General features: G+C 61.0%; 1 protein-coding gene across 1 annotated transcript; it reads right to left on the minus strand.

Moving 5' to 3' along the window:
• Positions 1 to 8,694: 8,694 nt before the first annotated feature.
• Positions 8,695 to 17,819, minus strand: SIX5 (SIX homeobox 5). Its single transcript, XM_073322397.2, is given in 4 exon segments — positions 8,695 to 11,826; positions 12,662 to 13,881; positions 17,061 to 17,585; positions 17,587 to 17,819. Coding segments are annotated over 4 exon segments (2,568 nt in total). The 3' UTR covers positions 8,695 to 11,236.
• Between the last annotated feature and the right edge of the window lie 244 nt (positions 17,820 to 18,063).

Below are 18,063 nucleotides of genomic sequence, written 5' to 3' on the forward strand. Positions count from 1 at the left end.
GAGCTAGCTTTCCTAGGACAACATCCAGTCTTCATTTAAAGACCCTCAGTGATGAAGAATCCCCCCCTCCCTCACCCCTGCATCAGTCGTTATTTCTCATCCCTGTTACATGCTGGCACCTTATTTCCAGTCTGAATTTATCTCACTTCAGCTGCAGTCACTGGATGGCGCTCTCTCTTTGTTTGCTGGATTGGAGAACCCTGTGCTCTCAGGTGTGTCCTCAGGCAAGTGCTGAAAGACCAGGATTAAGGCACCACTGAACTGCCCTTGGATAATCTAAATACACTGAGTTTCCTCCCCATCAGAAAAGTTGCACTGGTCACCCCAGGACAGTTTTCCCAGGCCGGGAATCTGCCAGTATGGAGAGGGCGTGTGGGCCATGCACCAGGACTCAGGAGAGCTAGGTTCTGTTCCGGGATGTACCACTGGCCTGCTGGGTGACCTTGACCAAAATCCTTCCCGTCTCTGTGCCTCAGTTTCCCCACCCATCCTTTGTCTAATTAGTTTAAGCTGTTTGGAGCAGGGACACTCTCTCAATCTGTATCTGGGCAGCGCCCGGCCGAACGGGCCCCATATCTCAGTCACTGTGTGTCTAGGCAGCGCCTGGCGCGATGGGGCCCTGATCTTGGTCACTGTGTGTCTGGGCAGCACCCGGTGTGATGGGGCCCTGATCTCGGTCACTGTGTGTCTGGGCGGCGCCCGGTGTGATGGGGCCCTGATCTCGGTCACTGTGTGTCTGGGCAGTGCTCGGCGCAATGGGGCCCTGATCTTGGTCACTGTGTGTCTGGGCAGCGCCCGGCGCGATGGGGCCCTGATCTTGGATGGGGACCTCTAGGTGCTACTGCAAAACACCTAATAAAATCCAGTACCAGCACAGGGATGTGACCGCCTGTTAACAGAGGGACCCAAACAAGGTTTGCCTCTAGTCTAACCAGCAGGTGGCGCTGGAGCACACGTCTGCCTCATCAGCACCCCCTGGTTGGTGGGCCCTTCCTTTCAAAGCAGGCAGCCAGCTCTCTGCCTCAGTTTCCCTAACTGTGAAAAGGGGGAGGCCAAAGTCTGCCTGCCTCTTGGGGGTGTGTGGAGGACGGTTAATGCTTGCGTGCAGCATTTGTAACTCTAGTGAAGAGCTGGGTGAGCTGAAAATCCTCCCTGAGCCACCTGCACATGGTTATGGGGGTGCTACTTTGATACCCCGATTCTCCTCCCTGCCTCACCCCCATTTGTATAATCCCCTAGCACCTCGCTATGCAGCAGCCTGGCACACCCTCACCCTGCCAGTGCCCACACAGCAAGGTCCATGGCCCTGCCCCTCACATTATGTCTTGTAGGTGTCAGATGCCCCCACACCCCCCCCGCCTTTTGATCCACCGGCCTCCAGCCCCTGCTCTGCACTGGTACAATGCTCCCGGGGCCAAACAGCAGGCCCCAAGCCATGGCGAGCGAGGGCAGGGGGCCCCCAAGGGCACTTGGTTGGATCCATGTGATGGGCGGGTGGGGCTGCTGGTGTCATTCCCCGTGGAGCATGGGGATGTGCAAGGGGCTGGGCTGGAATAGGGATCTTGGGACAGGGAGCAGGAAAAGCCGGTGGGGTGGGTCAGCCCTGGGAGAAGCGAGTTTCTGGGGCTTGCACTAAAATAGCCGTCCCCCAGAGCTGCACCCAGCGGCGATGGAGATGCCCCAGCAGTATCCATCCTTCTAGCCCATCCCCACATGGGGCAGGGTCCCTCGTTGCCCCATCCCAGCCCCCAGGAGCAGTAGGGCACAGCTGGGGTGGATGGCCTGGCTCAGCTCATACCTTCTCCCTGGCTCAGCTGACCCTGGGCAAGGGGAATTTGCGCCGCACCCACAATTTGCACACATGGGCCACCCAACACCTGGCTGGAGAGGGGCTCCACCCGCCCCACAGCCCAGCATCCAAGGGTCTGACCTCACAGTCCTCTCAGAAGGGACTTAAAATCACCTTTGACTCCTCCCAGAGGTGAAGTCACCTGACACAGCTCTGAACTGCAGGGGCCAGTTCACCACAGAAACAACTTACAGGGGCAAAAACTTGGTGTTCAGAGGGGGATCACAGCTTGGCGGCCATGATGGGCCTTGTGAGGAGGGTGGAAGAACTCGACAGAGGATTTGATGATATTGGGCTTTTGAAAGGAGATCTAGTACAAATCAAAGTAAGAGACAATGCTGAGCCACACAGCGTACAGACACCTCTACCAGACAGAGCAGGGAAGAGATTAGCTGCAGATTTATGTAAATTTAGAGGATAGCATTTTGTGGTTGTTGTGGGCTGTTTTTCCAGGTATAGAGAGAGAAGACGTAACATGTCACAGTATTATCAAGAAACTGACGTGCTCATTCGCTCCCTTTGATTTTCACAACTAGCGATGGACAATGTGACGCTCTGTACCTTGGGGGAACACCCAGCACTCCCCTGTTTATCTTTATAAAATGATTGTGTGGTATTCAATGCAAAGTTAGTCATGTCGGGTGTCTTTGGAAGGCTTATAATGCACTGAGCAAGGTTGTTATAGTGATGTTATAGTAATTGTTACAGTAATGTTATAGTGAGGTTATAGGTTATAACTTCCACGTATATAGTTATGAGGCTGAAAATGTATCCTCATGGCTTAAAGCAAGCCCAGACAAAAACCTCTCCAAGAGCAGAGAGGTAGTTCACACCTCCTCAGGGCATGGATGGGACAAACCCAGCCCAGCCTCACAGGAACAATGGACACTGGCTTAGGCAGCAACAAAAGAATCTATTAGACCCTCAAGGGAGTCACCTCCTTCCTTTGGGCAGTTTGGGACTGCGATGAGGTAATGGTCACCTGACTCTGAAGGGCTGGGGGGGAAGCCAAGAGGAAAGAAAGGGCATGATAAAAGGGAGAGACGTTTGCCATGCTCTCTCTTCCATCCACATCTACAGACACCACCACCACCAAGTGACTGAAGCGCTGATCAAAGGGGAGAGCCTGACGGAAGGGCAACCAGCCAGCCTGTGGTGAGAAGCATCTAAGTTTGTAAGGACATTGAAAGTGTTAAGATCAGCTTAGAATGCGTTTTGCTTTTATTTCATTTGACCAAATCTGACTTGTTATGCTTTGACTTATAATCACTTAAAATCTGTCTTTACAGCTAATAAATCTGTGTGTTTATTCTACCTGAAGCAGTGTGTTTGGTTTGCAGTGTGTCAGAGGCTCCCCTTAGGAGAACAGGCCTAGTACATATCAATTTCTTTGTTAAGTTGATGAACTTACATAAACTTCCAGCGTCCAACAGGCATAACTGGACCCTGCAAGATGGAGGTTGTGTCTGGGACTGGAGATATTGGTTAGTGTCATTCGCTTGCAAGTAGCTGGAAGCAGCTTACATGCCAGAGGCTGTGCGTGAACAGCCCAGGAGTGGGGGTTCTCACAGCAGAGCAGGGTCAGGCTGGCTCCCGGAGTCAAGGATTGGAGTAGCCTAGCAGATCACTGGTCCAGATAACCCCAGAGGGGAACGTCACAGACAATGAACCACAAAGTGGTGCAGCAGAATGTACATCATTCCACATGAAATATGATTTTAATCATATTCCCAGCAGCCCACATTACCCACAAGCGATGGAGAGGCTGAGAGAGCTGGACAGACAGCCAAGGAAATCCTACTGCAGGACGATCCATTCCTCACTCTTCTGCGTTACAGATCAACACCAACAGCAGCTACTGGATCCAGTCCAGCACAACTCCTGATGGGAAGACAACTCAGAGCTACTGTTCCAGCTTAGGTTCTTTTCCAGTCTTCAAAGTGGCCAGGCATGTGGAGAGTAGCCAAAGCGCATAAAAAGGCTAAAAGAGCTCACAAACACTTTTTTAACAGATGTCACTCAGTTAGAGAACTGCCCGCTCTAGAGCCTGGTGAGCGTGTTCATGTCCAGTTGAGTAGAGAAGAAGGATGGATGCCTCCAGCTGCCATAAAGAAAAGGAATTCAGCGCCCAGGTCAGAGGTGATCGAGACCGACAGTGGAGACGTCAACGGACACCGTCAACACTGACAGTTAGTTCCTCAGCAAGAGCTATCGGCAGAGCAAACTCTGCCAACGGCGGCTGCAGGACAAGGAGACGATTCCTCAAGGTTTCCAAACCAACCGCAGCCCGTTGCTGCAACGGCCGGCCAGCCTGCTGGCCGAGTGGTTCCGCGTTTGGGTCACGTAACTAGAAAACCAGCAGGATTCAGAGAGACGTGACAGCCTGAGCCGCCGTGAACGGCACAGACAGCGTGACGGTGTGAATAGCGTACGTGGTAGGAAGGGAGATGGAATGGGGTGTTCAGCTGTATTGCGCTAGGCAGCCACGAGGAGGCGCTGCGTGTAACGTACCGTATTGAAACGAACCGGAGCCGCTGGTGATGTTTTGGGATCCAAGGATGGGCACAGCCCGGGTGTGGGCGCGAGGGCCAGGGCCAGCCCACAGCTGGGACAGGGGCATGATGGGCAGCTCCCAGCCCCGCCCGCCTCTGCCAGGCTGAGCCACCAGGGGCACGCGCCCACCCTGCTGTGGCCCCAGGCGCTGTGGGTGCAGGGCACTTCCAGGTGTATGGGGCAGGGGGGTTCATATCACACACACGGCACCATCCCAGCCAATGCGCACCCCCGCACAACCCACACATAATTTATACCCCCACGCACAGAATATGTACCTGTCCATACTCCCACATGCGCACACCACACAATTCCACAATGCCCCCCCACACGCACAAAATGTGCACACCTCACAACACCCCCCACCCCACAACACCCTCCCACGTGCACTTAGTGCACACACACAACCTGCACACGGCACGCTCCCCCACCTTACACAGACCCACCCAACAGGTACACAGCCACAGAGTGCACGCTCAAAACAGCCCTCTACACAACTCTCACACACGCACCTCCATACAATTAACACAGAGCACACACCCAAAATATCCCCCATACACCTCTCAGCCCCACCTCCACCCAACCCACACAGCCCCTACACATCACCGGCACCCACAATGGCAAGACAAACACTTGTGCACTCACAGCGCGCCCACGCACAACACAGCACAATATGCCCGAACATCTACACAACTCACACAGCCCCCTCCCAACACAGGCACCTGCAAACCCACCCTCCACAACTTGCACAACACAACACACACACCCCACATTCACAGAACACAGCATGAAATCCAGGGCCCAGACAGAGCCCAATACGCACCCCCACTCAGAATACGCCATTGTGTATGGGCAACACCCAACCCCATGGGACTACGACACACGCATCCCACACGACACACATGCACCACAAACTCTAGTACTCACAACACATGCACACCCACCATACACCCCATCGCATACAACATCCCCACAGCAGCTACCCCCCACAAAACACACACTCAAGTACCCACAATCCCTGCAACTCCACACACACCCCTGTAAGAAACGCACAACACAGACCCAAGGACCCACAACCCCCCCCCCCCGCACCACAAAACACAGGTACTCACCCATACATGACACACACACACACCCCAGTTTCAAGAGTCCCAGACTGCGGGCTGATTGCCCTGGGTTTCACATGGCCTGTAACTTAAGCCAGGGGCCTGAGCCCAGAGTGGGGGCAGCTCAGTAGAGAGGTGATGGGGGACTCGCGGGAAGGGGGCTACCTGGGGTGGATCAGGAGGTGCAGGGGGGCAGGGCTGGGGAGCAGTTGGCTGGTTCTCAAGCCCAATTCGGAGCTCAAGGCTGGGTGGGCGTGCAGGGGGGTGGGAGGGGTCGTGCAGTGGAGGAGTGTTGGGGGATGGGTTGTGCAGTGTGTGCACGAGGGGGTTGTGAGGTGTGTGTGGGGGGGGGGTCATGCCGTGTGTGTGCCTGGGGGTTGTGTGTTTGGGAGTTACCATGTAGGGGATCATGAACTGTAGTGGTTGTGTGGTGAGTGTGTGTACGTGGGGGGATTGTGCAAAGGGTGGCATACGATGTGTGTGGAGGGGGTATCGTGGGGGGTGTCGTGGTGTGGGGGGGTGCCATGCGGTGTCTGTGGAGGGGGTACTGTGGGGGGTTGTGCGGTGTATGTGTTGGGGGTAACAGTGTATGTGGATGGGGTATTGGGGGTGGGTAGGGGTGTGTGGGCAGGGCATCTTGTGTGTGTTGTGTGGTGCGGGAGTTGTGCATGGGAGGGGGTGTGGGAGGGTGTCATGCAGTGGGGGGAAGTTGTGCAGTGTGTGTGTGTGTGTGTGTGAGTTCAGTTCCCAGTGCCCACATCCCATAAGCCAGCCCGACCAGGCCTGGCAGGGGCAGCGCCCGTGTCCCCAGGATGGGGGAGTAGGGGGGCCAAGGGTCCCATTTAAACCTAGACTCAGGGCAACAGTTAGAGGGTGCAGCCGGGGGGCAGGGGTCACTCAGGCATTTCAGGCCCCAGCTGCCCAGCTCTCACCCAGGTCCCCGGCAGGGCTCAGGGGCCCACGGAGCTGACAGCACTCACCAGGCCCACGGCCCGTCTGCTCTGGCTGAGAAGAGGAACCTGCGCGTCCTGGCTTGAGAAACTGAAGTGGGCATGAAGTGAAGTGAAGTGAAGAGGTCGGACAGGAGCTGGGTGTCTGGGAGAGCCTGCTCCCCTCCTAGAGCTGGGGAGAGAACCCAGGAGTCCTGGCCCCCAGCCCCCCCTGCTGAAGTGCTGTGAGCCCCTTGGCTGGGCCATGCTGGGCTGGCATGATCCCAGCTGGGGCCTATGCAGCAAGAGGCAGCCCTGAGGGGCAGGAGGGTAGTGCTGGGCACAGCAGGGCCAGGTGCTGATGACACCCATGGGAGGGACGTGAGGCCTGCCCCCAGCCCCATGCCCCTGCACCAGGTGCCCTCTGCCCTTTGACTGAGGAAACCCTCTGGGTGCTGTGCCACCCCAGTGTGGAGCCACGGGACCAGCAGTACCCTGCGGACCCTGGCCCTGGGGGTTCCCCCTTCACTGCCAGGAGGGCACAGTGCATGGATCTCAGCCCTCTGCACCCCTCTCCTGGTGCCCCCCAGCCTGCTCCCCTCTGCACCCCCCTCCTCTGTGCCCTCCTTCCCATTACCCCCCTCCCCTCCTCTCCTCTGTGCTAGCCAGGCAGCCGGCAGTTTCATCCCACCTGGGGGTGTCACCCACTAGCTGGCACCCAGGGGACCAGCGTTTGGACAGAAAACACAGGGGACACAATCTTGCCCTCCATCCATTGCCTCAGGCCAACGCTGGGCTAGAGGGATCTCAGCAGCCCCCACATCCAGCTCCCCCCCACCCCCGGGAACGTAGGGCTTGTGTCAACGTTGGCATCAGGGCCACAGCCAGCTTGGCCTTCGGGGCGGTGGTTTTCCCAGCCAATTAGAATAGAGACAAACTGGACCCACCCAGTTCATCCCGCAAACCCTCCAGCGGCAGCGTCTCACCCCAGTGCGGGAGGAGACCAAAGCAGGGAGTCCCCCGGGAGTTGGGGGGCAAAGGCCCACGTGTCGAGCAGGGCTAACAAACAGCACTGGGGGGAGAATGGGGCACAACTGATGGACGATTTTATCCTGGAAGTCCAGGGAGGAGCTGATCTGGGAGCAGGGCATAGGTTGGTCGAAACTCTCCCAGACTCTCCGGCTGCTGCAGTAGCACTGGGGACCACACCCATGGGAGTTAGGCACCTTTGAGGAGCTGGGTCCAAGGTCACACAGGGAGTCCAGAGCAGGGCCTTCAAACCAGCCCTCCCAAGTCCTGGCCTAGCGTGCTAGGCACGTGGTCAGCCGAGGTGGAGCAGCGGGAGGAAGGCGACAAAGAGGCGAGGGAGTCCAAGAACCGCACACGCCCTCGGATTTACCGAGTCGGTGCTCTGGGGCCGGAAGCGTCGGCTCTGGTGTTTGTACAGCGCCTAGCGCGATGGGGGTGGGCCTGCTCCACACCCGGCGCTCTGAGGTGCTACCGTAATGCGCCTCCCCACACCAAGTAGGCTGTGCTCACCTCCGGGCCACTCAGAGGCAGCGAGCGCATCTCCCCCCTGCCCAGCCAGGCCTGCAGTACTCAGCCTTGCTTCCCCCATGCGGATCCCCCTCACACACACCTGGGTGAGTCTCAGCAGAAGTTCTCTGTGCAGTAACAAAACCAGCCCCTGGCACCCAGCAACGCTGCCCACCGGGTGCAGATCCAGTTGGGGTGGGGCCAGTTGGCTCAGTGCTGGGCAAGGGGGGACCCAAATGCTCTAGCCAGAGTGAGCATCCCAGCCCAGGAGGCTATACATGCATTTAGGGCCACAGGCGGAGGGCCAGCCTCTCCATCACCTTCCCCACGTGAAGCCCCGCAACTCCCAACCAGCTCAGCAAACAGGGTGAGGCACGAGCAATGCGGCCCGAGTGACAGAGCAGGCTGGTGACGTGGGACCAAGGTGTGATGGTGAAGCTCACAGCCAGGGGGCAAGAGGCCAGGTCTCTTGGTGCCACTCAAGCTGGGGGCTAATGGCCAGGATTACAAGATGGAGGCCATGAGGTAGGGTGGGGGTTACCAAGGGACCAGGCCTGCTGGTGCCCCTCCCCATGGAGACAACCCTCAGCCTGGCCGCCCTTGAGCATTGGCCTGCTGGGAGAGGTCACACGTGGCAGTGGACCCAAGGGGGCAGCTGCTGCCAGTTTCCCAGGCACCCCCCACCCACCACGCTCCCAGCCCCAGCCAGCAGCAGGCTGTGTTATATAGAATATATATTTATGGATATACAAATTTCATACAGTACCAGGATGGATGGACGGACAGACAGACACACACACACAGAGCGCTATGTTAAAAACAACAACAAACAGTAATAGTGTACAGGGATGACGAGGACAGAAGCTTCTTAAAAAAAAGAATATCGGGTAGAAATGATTGTTCCTCACAAAAAAAAAAAAATTGTAGCAAAATGGTGAAGATAATAATAATCGTGAGATGCACTAGTACCTGGTGAGAGGAGGGTGGGACAGGAGGCAGTGCCCCAAGATTCAAGTGCCCAGTCTGGGTCCCTCCGCAGATAACCATGGTGCACGGGTGGAGGGAAGGAACCACCGGTGCCACACCGCTGGCTCGCCAGACAGAGCTGACCCCGCCCCCCGGTTTGTTCGTCTTGGACAGCCAGAGAAACCCAACAGGCTCATGGGAGACCAGGGTGCCGGAGGAGCCCATGGGTGCCATGGTGGGGACAACTTTGAGGAGTCACAATGGAAGCTCTGGATTTTGAGGATGAGGAACCGGGGAAGAAGAGAGGACGACAGGGGAGCCGGTCCCAGATGACAACGAAGGCTGAAAAACCACAAAGAGCAGCTTGTTCCGAGGTGGGTCCAAGAGAAGCCAGCTGCTCCAAGGGGTGGGAACCCATTCCAGTGTGGATCTAGAACCTGGAACGCATTCAGATGATGATCTAGAACCCTGGAAGCTCCAAGGGGTGGGAACCCATTCTGATGTGGTTCCAGTTGCACTGTTGAGGATCCAGTTCCAGTGTGGCTCAAGAACCTGGTGGTTTCCTTGCGGGGGGTTCCCATATTGCCAGGGATCAAGAAACTGGCTACTCCATGAGGCAGGGTTCTCATTGAGACATGGATCTAGAATCCAGTAGCTCCATGGCAGGGGAGAGCTTCTATCCCACTGTAGGTCTAGAAACTGGGTACTCCATGGTGGCAGACAGATCCCACTCCAGTGTGGATCCAGAACCCAGTTACTCCATGGAGCAGAAATCCCAGCCTGGCACAGATTTAGAACCGGATTACTCCATCAGGCTGGGATCTGGTTTGGTGTGGATCTGGGACACAGGAGTCCCATTCTGTTGCAGATCGAGAACCTGGTTGTCCTACAGGGGGAGGGATCCTGTCCCATGGTAGATCTGGGCCCAGGCATCCTGTGTAGAGAGGACCCCATACCAAAATGGCTCTCCGGTAGCTCCATAGTGAGATTTGAGGGAGTCTAAAGCCTTCAACCAGTCCAACATACCCGCTCGAACAAACCCCACCAGGCTGGCGGGAAATATGGCCTCAGCTGGCCATGACAGGAGCGGCCACCGCTCCAACGTAGTGAATGTTTACAAAAGTTAAATGCACTTTATTTTTTAATATAAAAGATTCAGCTCGTGGGGTGTTTATCCTCCTGCTGGAAGAGTGATTCAAAAACCAGTGAGACCATTAAATACAGCTGGGGCGAGGCGCACCGGGGTGACGGTCCCGGGCACGCTGGAATCACGCAGCAGGATTTGCTCCTTCTAAAAATATATATTTTTATATATATAAAAATTCTTTCATGTAAAAAATAAGAAGTCAGGTGAGTTGGTTTGTAGTGTCTAGGAGTGAAAGGTGGGGGACCCATGAAATTCAGGGGGAGTAACTAGGGATGACTTTGGGTTTCATTCGTAAGATTCACATGCAGCCCCATCAGTGCCATTCCGGCAGCCTACCCGGGGCAGAAATGGCCCCAATAATCCCCCCCCCACCCCATGCACAAGGGGAGCTGGCATAAGGGTTCTTATCCCTACTCCTGGTATAGAGGGCGGATTGGGGGTGTGGCCGGAGCACACGGCACTGTGGCTATTCGCTGCCCCACAAGGGGCGTGGCAGGGACAGACTATGGGGAACCCCAGGGCAGGACAGGGGAACAGGGAGCCAGGCCCCAGAATTTTCCTCCACCAGAAAACAGTCAGTGGTTCCCGCAGCGACCGACAGGACCTGGGGTCTGATCAGCAGCTGCCCCAGAAACCCCGTTCCCTTAGCACCAAGACCCCGCTGCGCTGCACGGCTCCCACACCCTGCTCTGGGAAGACACTTAGTGTTTCTAGGAAAGGGGGGGGGGAGCAGGGGGAGAAGGGAGCAGCTCATTACCTCAAAGCCCATTAATGCCTGCTTTTGTCCTGCCCCCTCTAAGCCACAACAGCTGACACCCCCTTCCTGAGGGCCTAGGAGCTTGCCTGGCAAGAGCCAGACTCCCTTCTCCCCACCCCGAAGTTTGGAATTGTAGTGTTTGGTCATGGGGCCCCCCCCCAGATGCAGCCTCGGATCCGGCACCTCCCAACTGCTCAGAGCCTTTCAGGCACCCGCGGCGTCAGGGCCCCCTGGCAGCAGGATCCGGGGCAAGGGCTCGGGGATCTACAGATGTCTGAGAGTTTGGATCTGATGCACTGGGGGCAGCGAAGGCATGGAGGGGCCAAGACCTGGCCCCCCAGGAGGCGGCTCCCTGGTCCCATCCCGTGCTCCCCCCTCCCCCCGCCGAGCCTCTTACAAGTCCAGGGGCTCCTCCACCGGCACCGACTGCAGCTGGGTCAGCACCTTCTCGTCCGAGTCGAGGCCCTCGGGATCCAGGGGGTCGCTGCCTGAACTGCCCAGCAGCAGCCCCTCGCCCTCGGGCAGCAGGAGGCCACTCGGCTCTGTGCCGTCCAGCACCTCCACCGCCCCCTTCTCCATCTCGAAGAGCCCCTCGGTGCCAGCCGCTTGCATCTCCATGCCCGCCGAGCCGGGCCACGCTGCCGGCTGAGGCAGCGGGGACAGCACCAGGCCCTCCTGGGGGAAGTTCGAGAGGATGCCAGGCTGGCGGCCAGCCACACCGTCCGCCCCAAAAGCCAAGGCCGGCTGGCCCGCCCCAGCACCCTCAGAGTTCACGGGCCCTGGGATGGGGGCGCTGGTGGCTGTTAGAGGCGCCGTTTCTTGCTTGATGGGCAGGGCCAGGCTGCCAGCGGGGGCGGAGAGCACCGGGGACATGAGCATGGTGGCCGGGAAGGTGGCAGTCAGGATGAGCTTGCCCTGCTGGAGCGTCATGCCGGTGAGGATGGTGCCGCCACCCGGCACTGGGTTCGTCAGGAGGAAGTTCCCTGCAGAGGGGAGAAGAGGGGGGCAGGGGGAACCCATAGGCCTCAGATGGGTAGTGTCATCGTCCCTTGTACAGCTGAGGGGAACAGAGCGGAAAGGACTAGCCCATGGGCACCCAGCAAGTCATCAGCAGAGGTGGCACGAGAACCCAGGAGTCCTGGCTCGCACCCCCTGCTCTAACTACTAGACCCCACTCTCCTCCCAGAACTGGGAACAGAACCCAGGAGTCCTGACTAGAGCAGGAGGGGCTGGGAGCCAGGTCTCCTGGGTTCTATTCTCACTTCTGCCACCAACCTGCTGGGGGACTTGGGTCAGCCCCTCCTGCTCTCCGTGTCTCAGGCTAAAAGGGGCCAGCCTGACCCTCCCCTGAGCCCCAGCTAGCGAGCCCCCAGGCCAGAGACACCCCCCGCCCCCGCACACACAGCCAGTCCTGTACCCGGACCCGCGCTGGAGCAGAGCTTGGAGAGACATGGCGTCTTGGTGGAAGGACTCAGGGACTCCCCCAACCCCCTGGAACCTTGTCCTAGGGTTCAGCGCCCTTCACCCCCCCCAAACACCCACAGCCCCAGGACTCCCTCTGCTTCATCGGTGCTCCAAAATAGTCTCCCCATGGGCCCGGGTCCACACCCCCTCCCCCCAGCCTCTCCCCAGCCCTCAGGTCCTTCCTCTAGAACTTCTCTGACCTCCCCCCACCCCGACCTGCGGGCCAGGGGCCCCCCAGCCCATGCAGCCCCCAAATCCACCTGGCCCGGGCCCCAATCCTCCCCCAGTCATTCCAGCTGCGCCCCCCCGGCCAGGGCAAACACAGCCAGCCCCTCCCTCCCCCCCCGCCCGTACCTGGCGCACCGGCAGGCAGCTGCAGCGTGGTCACGCCCACGTTGGCATTGATGAGGTGCACGTTGCTCTGCCCCACGGCCCCGCCGGCCGCCTGCGGAGCCCCCACCTTGAGCGGGGCGGCGCTGGCCAGGATCTGGATCGGCCCCACCCCCTGCTGCAGCGTCACCACCTGCGACGTGGGCACCACTTGCGGGAGCGAGAGGAGCTGGGAGCCCTGGGGCACCGACAGCAGCTGCGGGGCGGGGGCCCCCTGGGGCACTGAGTAGACCTGGGTGGGTGAGAGCGGCACCGTCTGGGGAGGGGACAGCACCGGGGTGCCTGGGGCCGGCTGGCACAGGGGCACCACTTGGGAGGGGGGCGAGACCTGGGAGATGGGGATCAGGGGCGGGGCGGGGACGTGGACCACGGCTGGCACCGGGGCAGCCTGAGCTGGCCCCGGGATGGGCGAGGTGAGGGCGGGGAAGGACAGCAGGGGAGAGCCCTGGAGGAGCGGGGTAGCAGCCGGGGGAGGCGACGTCACGGGCAGGGCCTGGCCAGGCTGAGAACTGGGCACCACGTGGGAGAGGGGGACGATCTGGGAGCCGGAGGCCACCGGCTGGGGGAGCGCCGGGGCCGGGCAGGGGGCTTCCTCGCCCGACGGCACCACCTGGGGCACTGAGCTGGCCGGCGCGGGAAGCAGCACCCCCTTCGGGTCGGACACGGCTGGGGGAAGGAACGTGGGCACCTCGGACAGGGCCCCGACCGCCTGGCTCTCCTCTGTCTTCACCTCCAAGGTGCCCGGGCTGAATACCAGAGAGGGCAGTGACTCGCCGGCTTCCGCCTTGATGTCAGGCCTGGCCGAGGCGGCCGGTGGCGACTCCAGGCCAGTGCTGGTTGGGGTCTTGGCCCCCACCAGGGCGGCGCCGTTGAGGAGCACGGGCGGGGTGGGCGCCACAGGGCTCAGGGTGATGGTCTGGCTGTCGCCCAGCGCCAGCCCGTTGATGAGCACCCCGCCTGGCGCCTGGAGCACGGAGCTGCTGTTCAGCAGCATGGCCTGCGGGCCGGCCGTGGTGATGAAGTTGCCGTTGAGCAGGATGGATGAGGCCCCGGCGGGCGCCGGCAAGAAGAGGTTCCCCGAGGCGCTGGCCCCATCCGGCCCGGCGGGCGTCCCCACGGCCAGCTCAGTCTCCTCCAGCCCCCGGCTCGACTCGTCCTCCGTGCTGGGGTTCCCGTCCGACTCGCTGCCAGGAGAGAGGGACTGTCAGGGGCGGGGGGTTAGCCGGAGCTGTCATCCCCCTCTAGCTGCAGCCTCTGCCCCCACCATAAAGGGGCCTGATATCCAGAGAGTAATGAGAGATAGCATGGCCCAGTGGGTAGAGCAGCCAACTGGGCCTTCAGAGACTGGCGTTCTAATCCCAGCTCTGGCTTGCTAGGTGAGTGCCTTCCTCACCCCATGCCTCAGTTTCCCCACTGTATAGTCAGACTGCCAGCTCCTGGGGGCAGGGCCTGAGCCGGGTTAGGATCTTTTGGGCCAGTGAGTTTGACAGCGTTGAAAGCTCCTGACCCCCCTGCCTCCCGACGGCTCAGTTACCTCGTGACACAAACCTACCTGGGGTCCGCAGGCTGCACCACAAGTAGGAAAGTTCCCCAGCAACCCAGGAGTTCCCCACCCCCCGGCAGAGTCCCAGCAGGACTGATTCCAGCCAGAGGGGGGTCCTCCAAGCCCACATGGCCAGAGCCGGAGACCCCGCAACTCTACTACCTACATCACAGGCCATGAACTAGATCCCCAGCTGGGGTCAATCATCCTCGCTCCATTGGAGTCTCTGGGGCTGCGCTGATCTCCCTCAGCCAAGGCTCTGGCCCCACAGATCTACGGAAGGCAGCAGAGATCCAGCGCTAAATTCGTTGCGGGGTCTCAGAGTCGTCACCCCCCCACCCCCAGCAGTCGGGCATCGGCCTCCCCACACCACGCGGCAGGGATACAAAGAGCTGCGACACAGAGATCCAGCCGTCCCAGGCCACGTCTCCAGCTCCGTGGGTTTGCACCAGGCCCCAGCCTCCCCGGACCCAGCTTCCCTAGGCCCCAGCCGGGGGAGGACACCAGCACCGGCTGGAAGGTGAAATCACCAGGATGCCAGAGAGCTGGGGGTGGAGGAAGGGGGGGTCTCATATTTCACAACAAAGGGAGAGAGTTGGGAACAGCCCCCCTTCCCCTCATGGGGAGAGATGGAAGACACCAAGTCAAGACACCTCTCCACACACTTCTTGTACTGAGGGTGTATCGGGTAAGGGCCTGTCCCCCACCACCACTCTTCCCCCCGGGAGCGGTGTGGGGAGGGGGCGCTTCTCTTGCCATGGGTCCCAGCACTGTGGGGGGATGAGTTGGGTGCATATGGTTTGGGGATGCACCTAGCTCTCACTGCAGGGTCCCAGCACTATGGAGAGGTGGGTTAAGGTGTGCATGGTTTGGGGGTGCACCTTGCTCTCATGGGGGGAGTCAGAGCATTGTGGGGGATGGGTCAGGGTGCATAGGATTTCGGGGTGCATCTAACTTTCTCTGGGGGCTCCCAGCACTGACTTCTGACCCTGTAGGGGGAGATGTTTATGAATATGTGGGGGCTGCCAACACCTCTTATTGGGGTTGCTGGCCTGTCCCTGGGGAGAGATGGGAGGGGTGCATGGGGTTTTGGGGTGCACCCTCCCAGCTCCTCTCCTGCCCAGGGATGAGATCTGGGGAGGGAAGCTGTCCCTCTTGCTGAGTGGTCCCAGTCCAAAATGGGGTCTGCCTGGGTGATTTGGAGGTGCTGTTGCAGGGCTCTTCCTGTGTCTATTACTGGGTGCCCTCCTGCCGCAGGGGCTGTGTTATTTTGCGGGGTCCCTCCAGAATCCTGGGGCTTCCCAGCCCCTCTCATCAAAAGAGATTCTTCCTTTCCCTGGGGACACATCTTCAAAGTTCCTATAGGTTCTTGGGGTCCCTCTTTCCCTGCAGCAGGATGAGATATTGGGGTATCTCCTCACATCTAGCTGAGGATGCCTGCAGAGGGGGGGTTCCTCTTGCTAGGGTTCCCTTCACCCTATAAGGGGACGCTGGCAAGAGGTCAAGGTCCATCCTCCAACCTCCTTTGGAGGTCCCTGCAGGGGGTGCCTATGGGATCCAAAGAGGGGGTGAATAGGATTGAGGGGGGATCCTTCCAGGGGGAGCTGAATAGGATCTTTGGGGTGTGTAGGATCAGGTTGGGGTGCTTGCAGGAGAGGGCTGTATAGGATGGGGTGCCTGCAGAGGGGAATCTGGGGTGTATAGGATCTGGGGGGGCCCCCAGAGGGAAAATTTATAGGTTCTAAGAGTTGTAGGCTCTGGGGGGTCCTAGCAGAAGAGGGTGTATAGAATCTGGGGCTGTCCCTGCAGGGGGGGGTTGTATAATATTGGTGTGTAGGGGGGGGTGTCGTTGCAGAGGTGTAGGCTCTGGGGGCTGCATAGGATCCAGAAAGGTCCCTGAAGAGGGAAGATGTACAGGATCTCCGGAGTACAGGGCCCCAGAAATGCCGGCTGCAGAGAGGGGGCTTTACAGGCTTTCGAAGTGGGGGCGGGAGCGAACAGAGTGAGCTGCAAAGTCTCGGGGTGGGGGGGTGTTTCTCTCATGGGAAGTGGGGGTGCTGCATGGGAAGTGTTCCCTGCAAAATTTTCCCCTACTGGGCTCTCAAGGGAGAGGGTGTCCCGCACCCGCAGAGGGAGGAAGTTCCTGTGCGGGGCTCTCGGGGGAGGGGAGCTCTGGCCAGGCTCTCAGGGGATCCCTGCAAGTGTGGGGCCTGTCGGCGGGTGGGGGGATACGGGCTCTGGTTCCCCGCAGAGGAGGGGGCCTGTCCGGGCTCCTGGGGGGGGGCGCTCGAGTTCCCCGCAGAGGGGGGGGCTGTCCAGGCTCCCGGGGGGGGGGAGGCCTCGGGTTCCCCGCAGAAGCTGAGGAGGGGCTGTCCGGGCTCCTGGGGGGGGCGCTCGAGTTCCCCGCAGAGGGGGGGGGCTGTCCAGGCTCCCGGGGGGGGGGAGGCCTCGGGTTCCCCGCAGAAGCTGAGGAGGGGCTGTCCGGGCTCGAGGGGGGGGGCTGTCCAGGCTCCCGGCGGGGGGGGCGGGTTCCTCGCAGAGGCTGGGGGGGGGGGGCTGTCTGGGCGCGCGGGAGGGGGCGGGTTCCTCGCAGAGGCTGGCGGGGGGGCTGTCCGGGCTCCCGGGGGGGATGTCTGGGCTCGCGGGGGGGGAGGCGGGTTCCCCGCAGAGGCTGGGGGGGGCTGTCCGGGCTCCCACGGGGGGATGTCTGGGCTCGCGGGGGGGGGAGGCGGGTTCCCCGCAGAGGCTGCGGGGGGTGGGGGGCTATCCGTTCTCTGGGGGAGTCCGGTCTGGAGGGGGGGGATCCCCTCCCCCCTTTACCTCTTGCTGGGGGTGCCGGCGCCTCCCCCGCTGCGGTCCCGCTGCCGCCGGTTCTTGAACCAGTTGCTGACCTGGGTGAGCGAGAGGCCGGTGTCGCGGGCCAGGCGCCGCTTCTGCTCGGGGCTGGGGTAGCGGCTGCGGCCGTAGGAGTCGCGCAGGGCGGCCCGCGAGCGGCGCTTGAAGCAGTACACCGTCTCCTCGCCGTCCCAGATGGTGCTGGGCAGCGGGAACTTCTTGCGCAGCCGGTACTTGTCCACCGCGCCCAGCGCCCGGCCCCGGGCCGCCTCGGCCTCGCGGTAGCGGGCGCGCAGGTAGAGGTCCTGGAGGAAGGGGTGGTGCGGGGCGGCGAAGGGCCGGCTCTGCACCAGCCGGTACAGCTCCCCGAAGTCGCCGCGCTGGAAGGCCAGCAGCGCCCGCGCCTTGGCCAGGCTCTCCCCGCCCGCCGCCGCCGCCGGCTCCGGCTCCGGCTCGGCCGGCAGCGAGCCCAGGAAGCGGCCCAGCCGGCCCGGGTCGCCGGCCTGCAGCGCACACGCACGACACTTGCTCCGGGGAGAAGCGCGGCGGGGCGGCCGGCGGCGGGGAGCCCGCGGGGGCGGGGGCGGCGGCGGCCGGCGGCGGGGAAGGGGGGGCGGCCGCTAAAGTTGGCAGAAGTTGGCGGGACTCGCCTGCCGGCGGGAGCGGGGACGGCGGCGGCGGCGGCTGGGGGGCCCCCCCCGGGCCGCGGCCGGGCGCGGCGGGATCCGCAGGGAAGGAAGCCATGTTCGGGGCTCGGGTGCCTCCTCCCCCGCCCTGCCCCCCCCCCGCGTCCCCTCCCCCTCTGTTCTTCTTTTCCCCCCCCCTCCCCGCGTCGCCGCCCCCCAATCCTCGACCCCCCCCCTCCCCAGTCCCCCCTTCTCACTTGCCCCCTCCCGCCCCTTCCCCAGCCTCCCGTCACTCCCCGGGCTCCGCCCCCTGCCCCTCGGCTCCGCCCCCTCTTCCTCCACTTCCAAAGCGCCAGCCTGGC

The sequence above is a fragment of the Lepidochelys kempii genome, chromosome 23 (assembly GCF_965140285.1).
Source record: "Lepidochelys kempii isolate rLepKem1 chromosome 23, rLepKem1.hap1, whole genome shotgun sequence".
NCBI classification, from domain to species: domain Eukaryota; kingdom Metazoa; phylum Chordata; order Testudines; family Cheloniidae; genus Lepidochelys; species Lepidochelys kempii.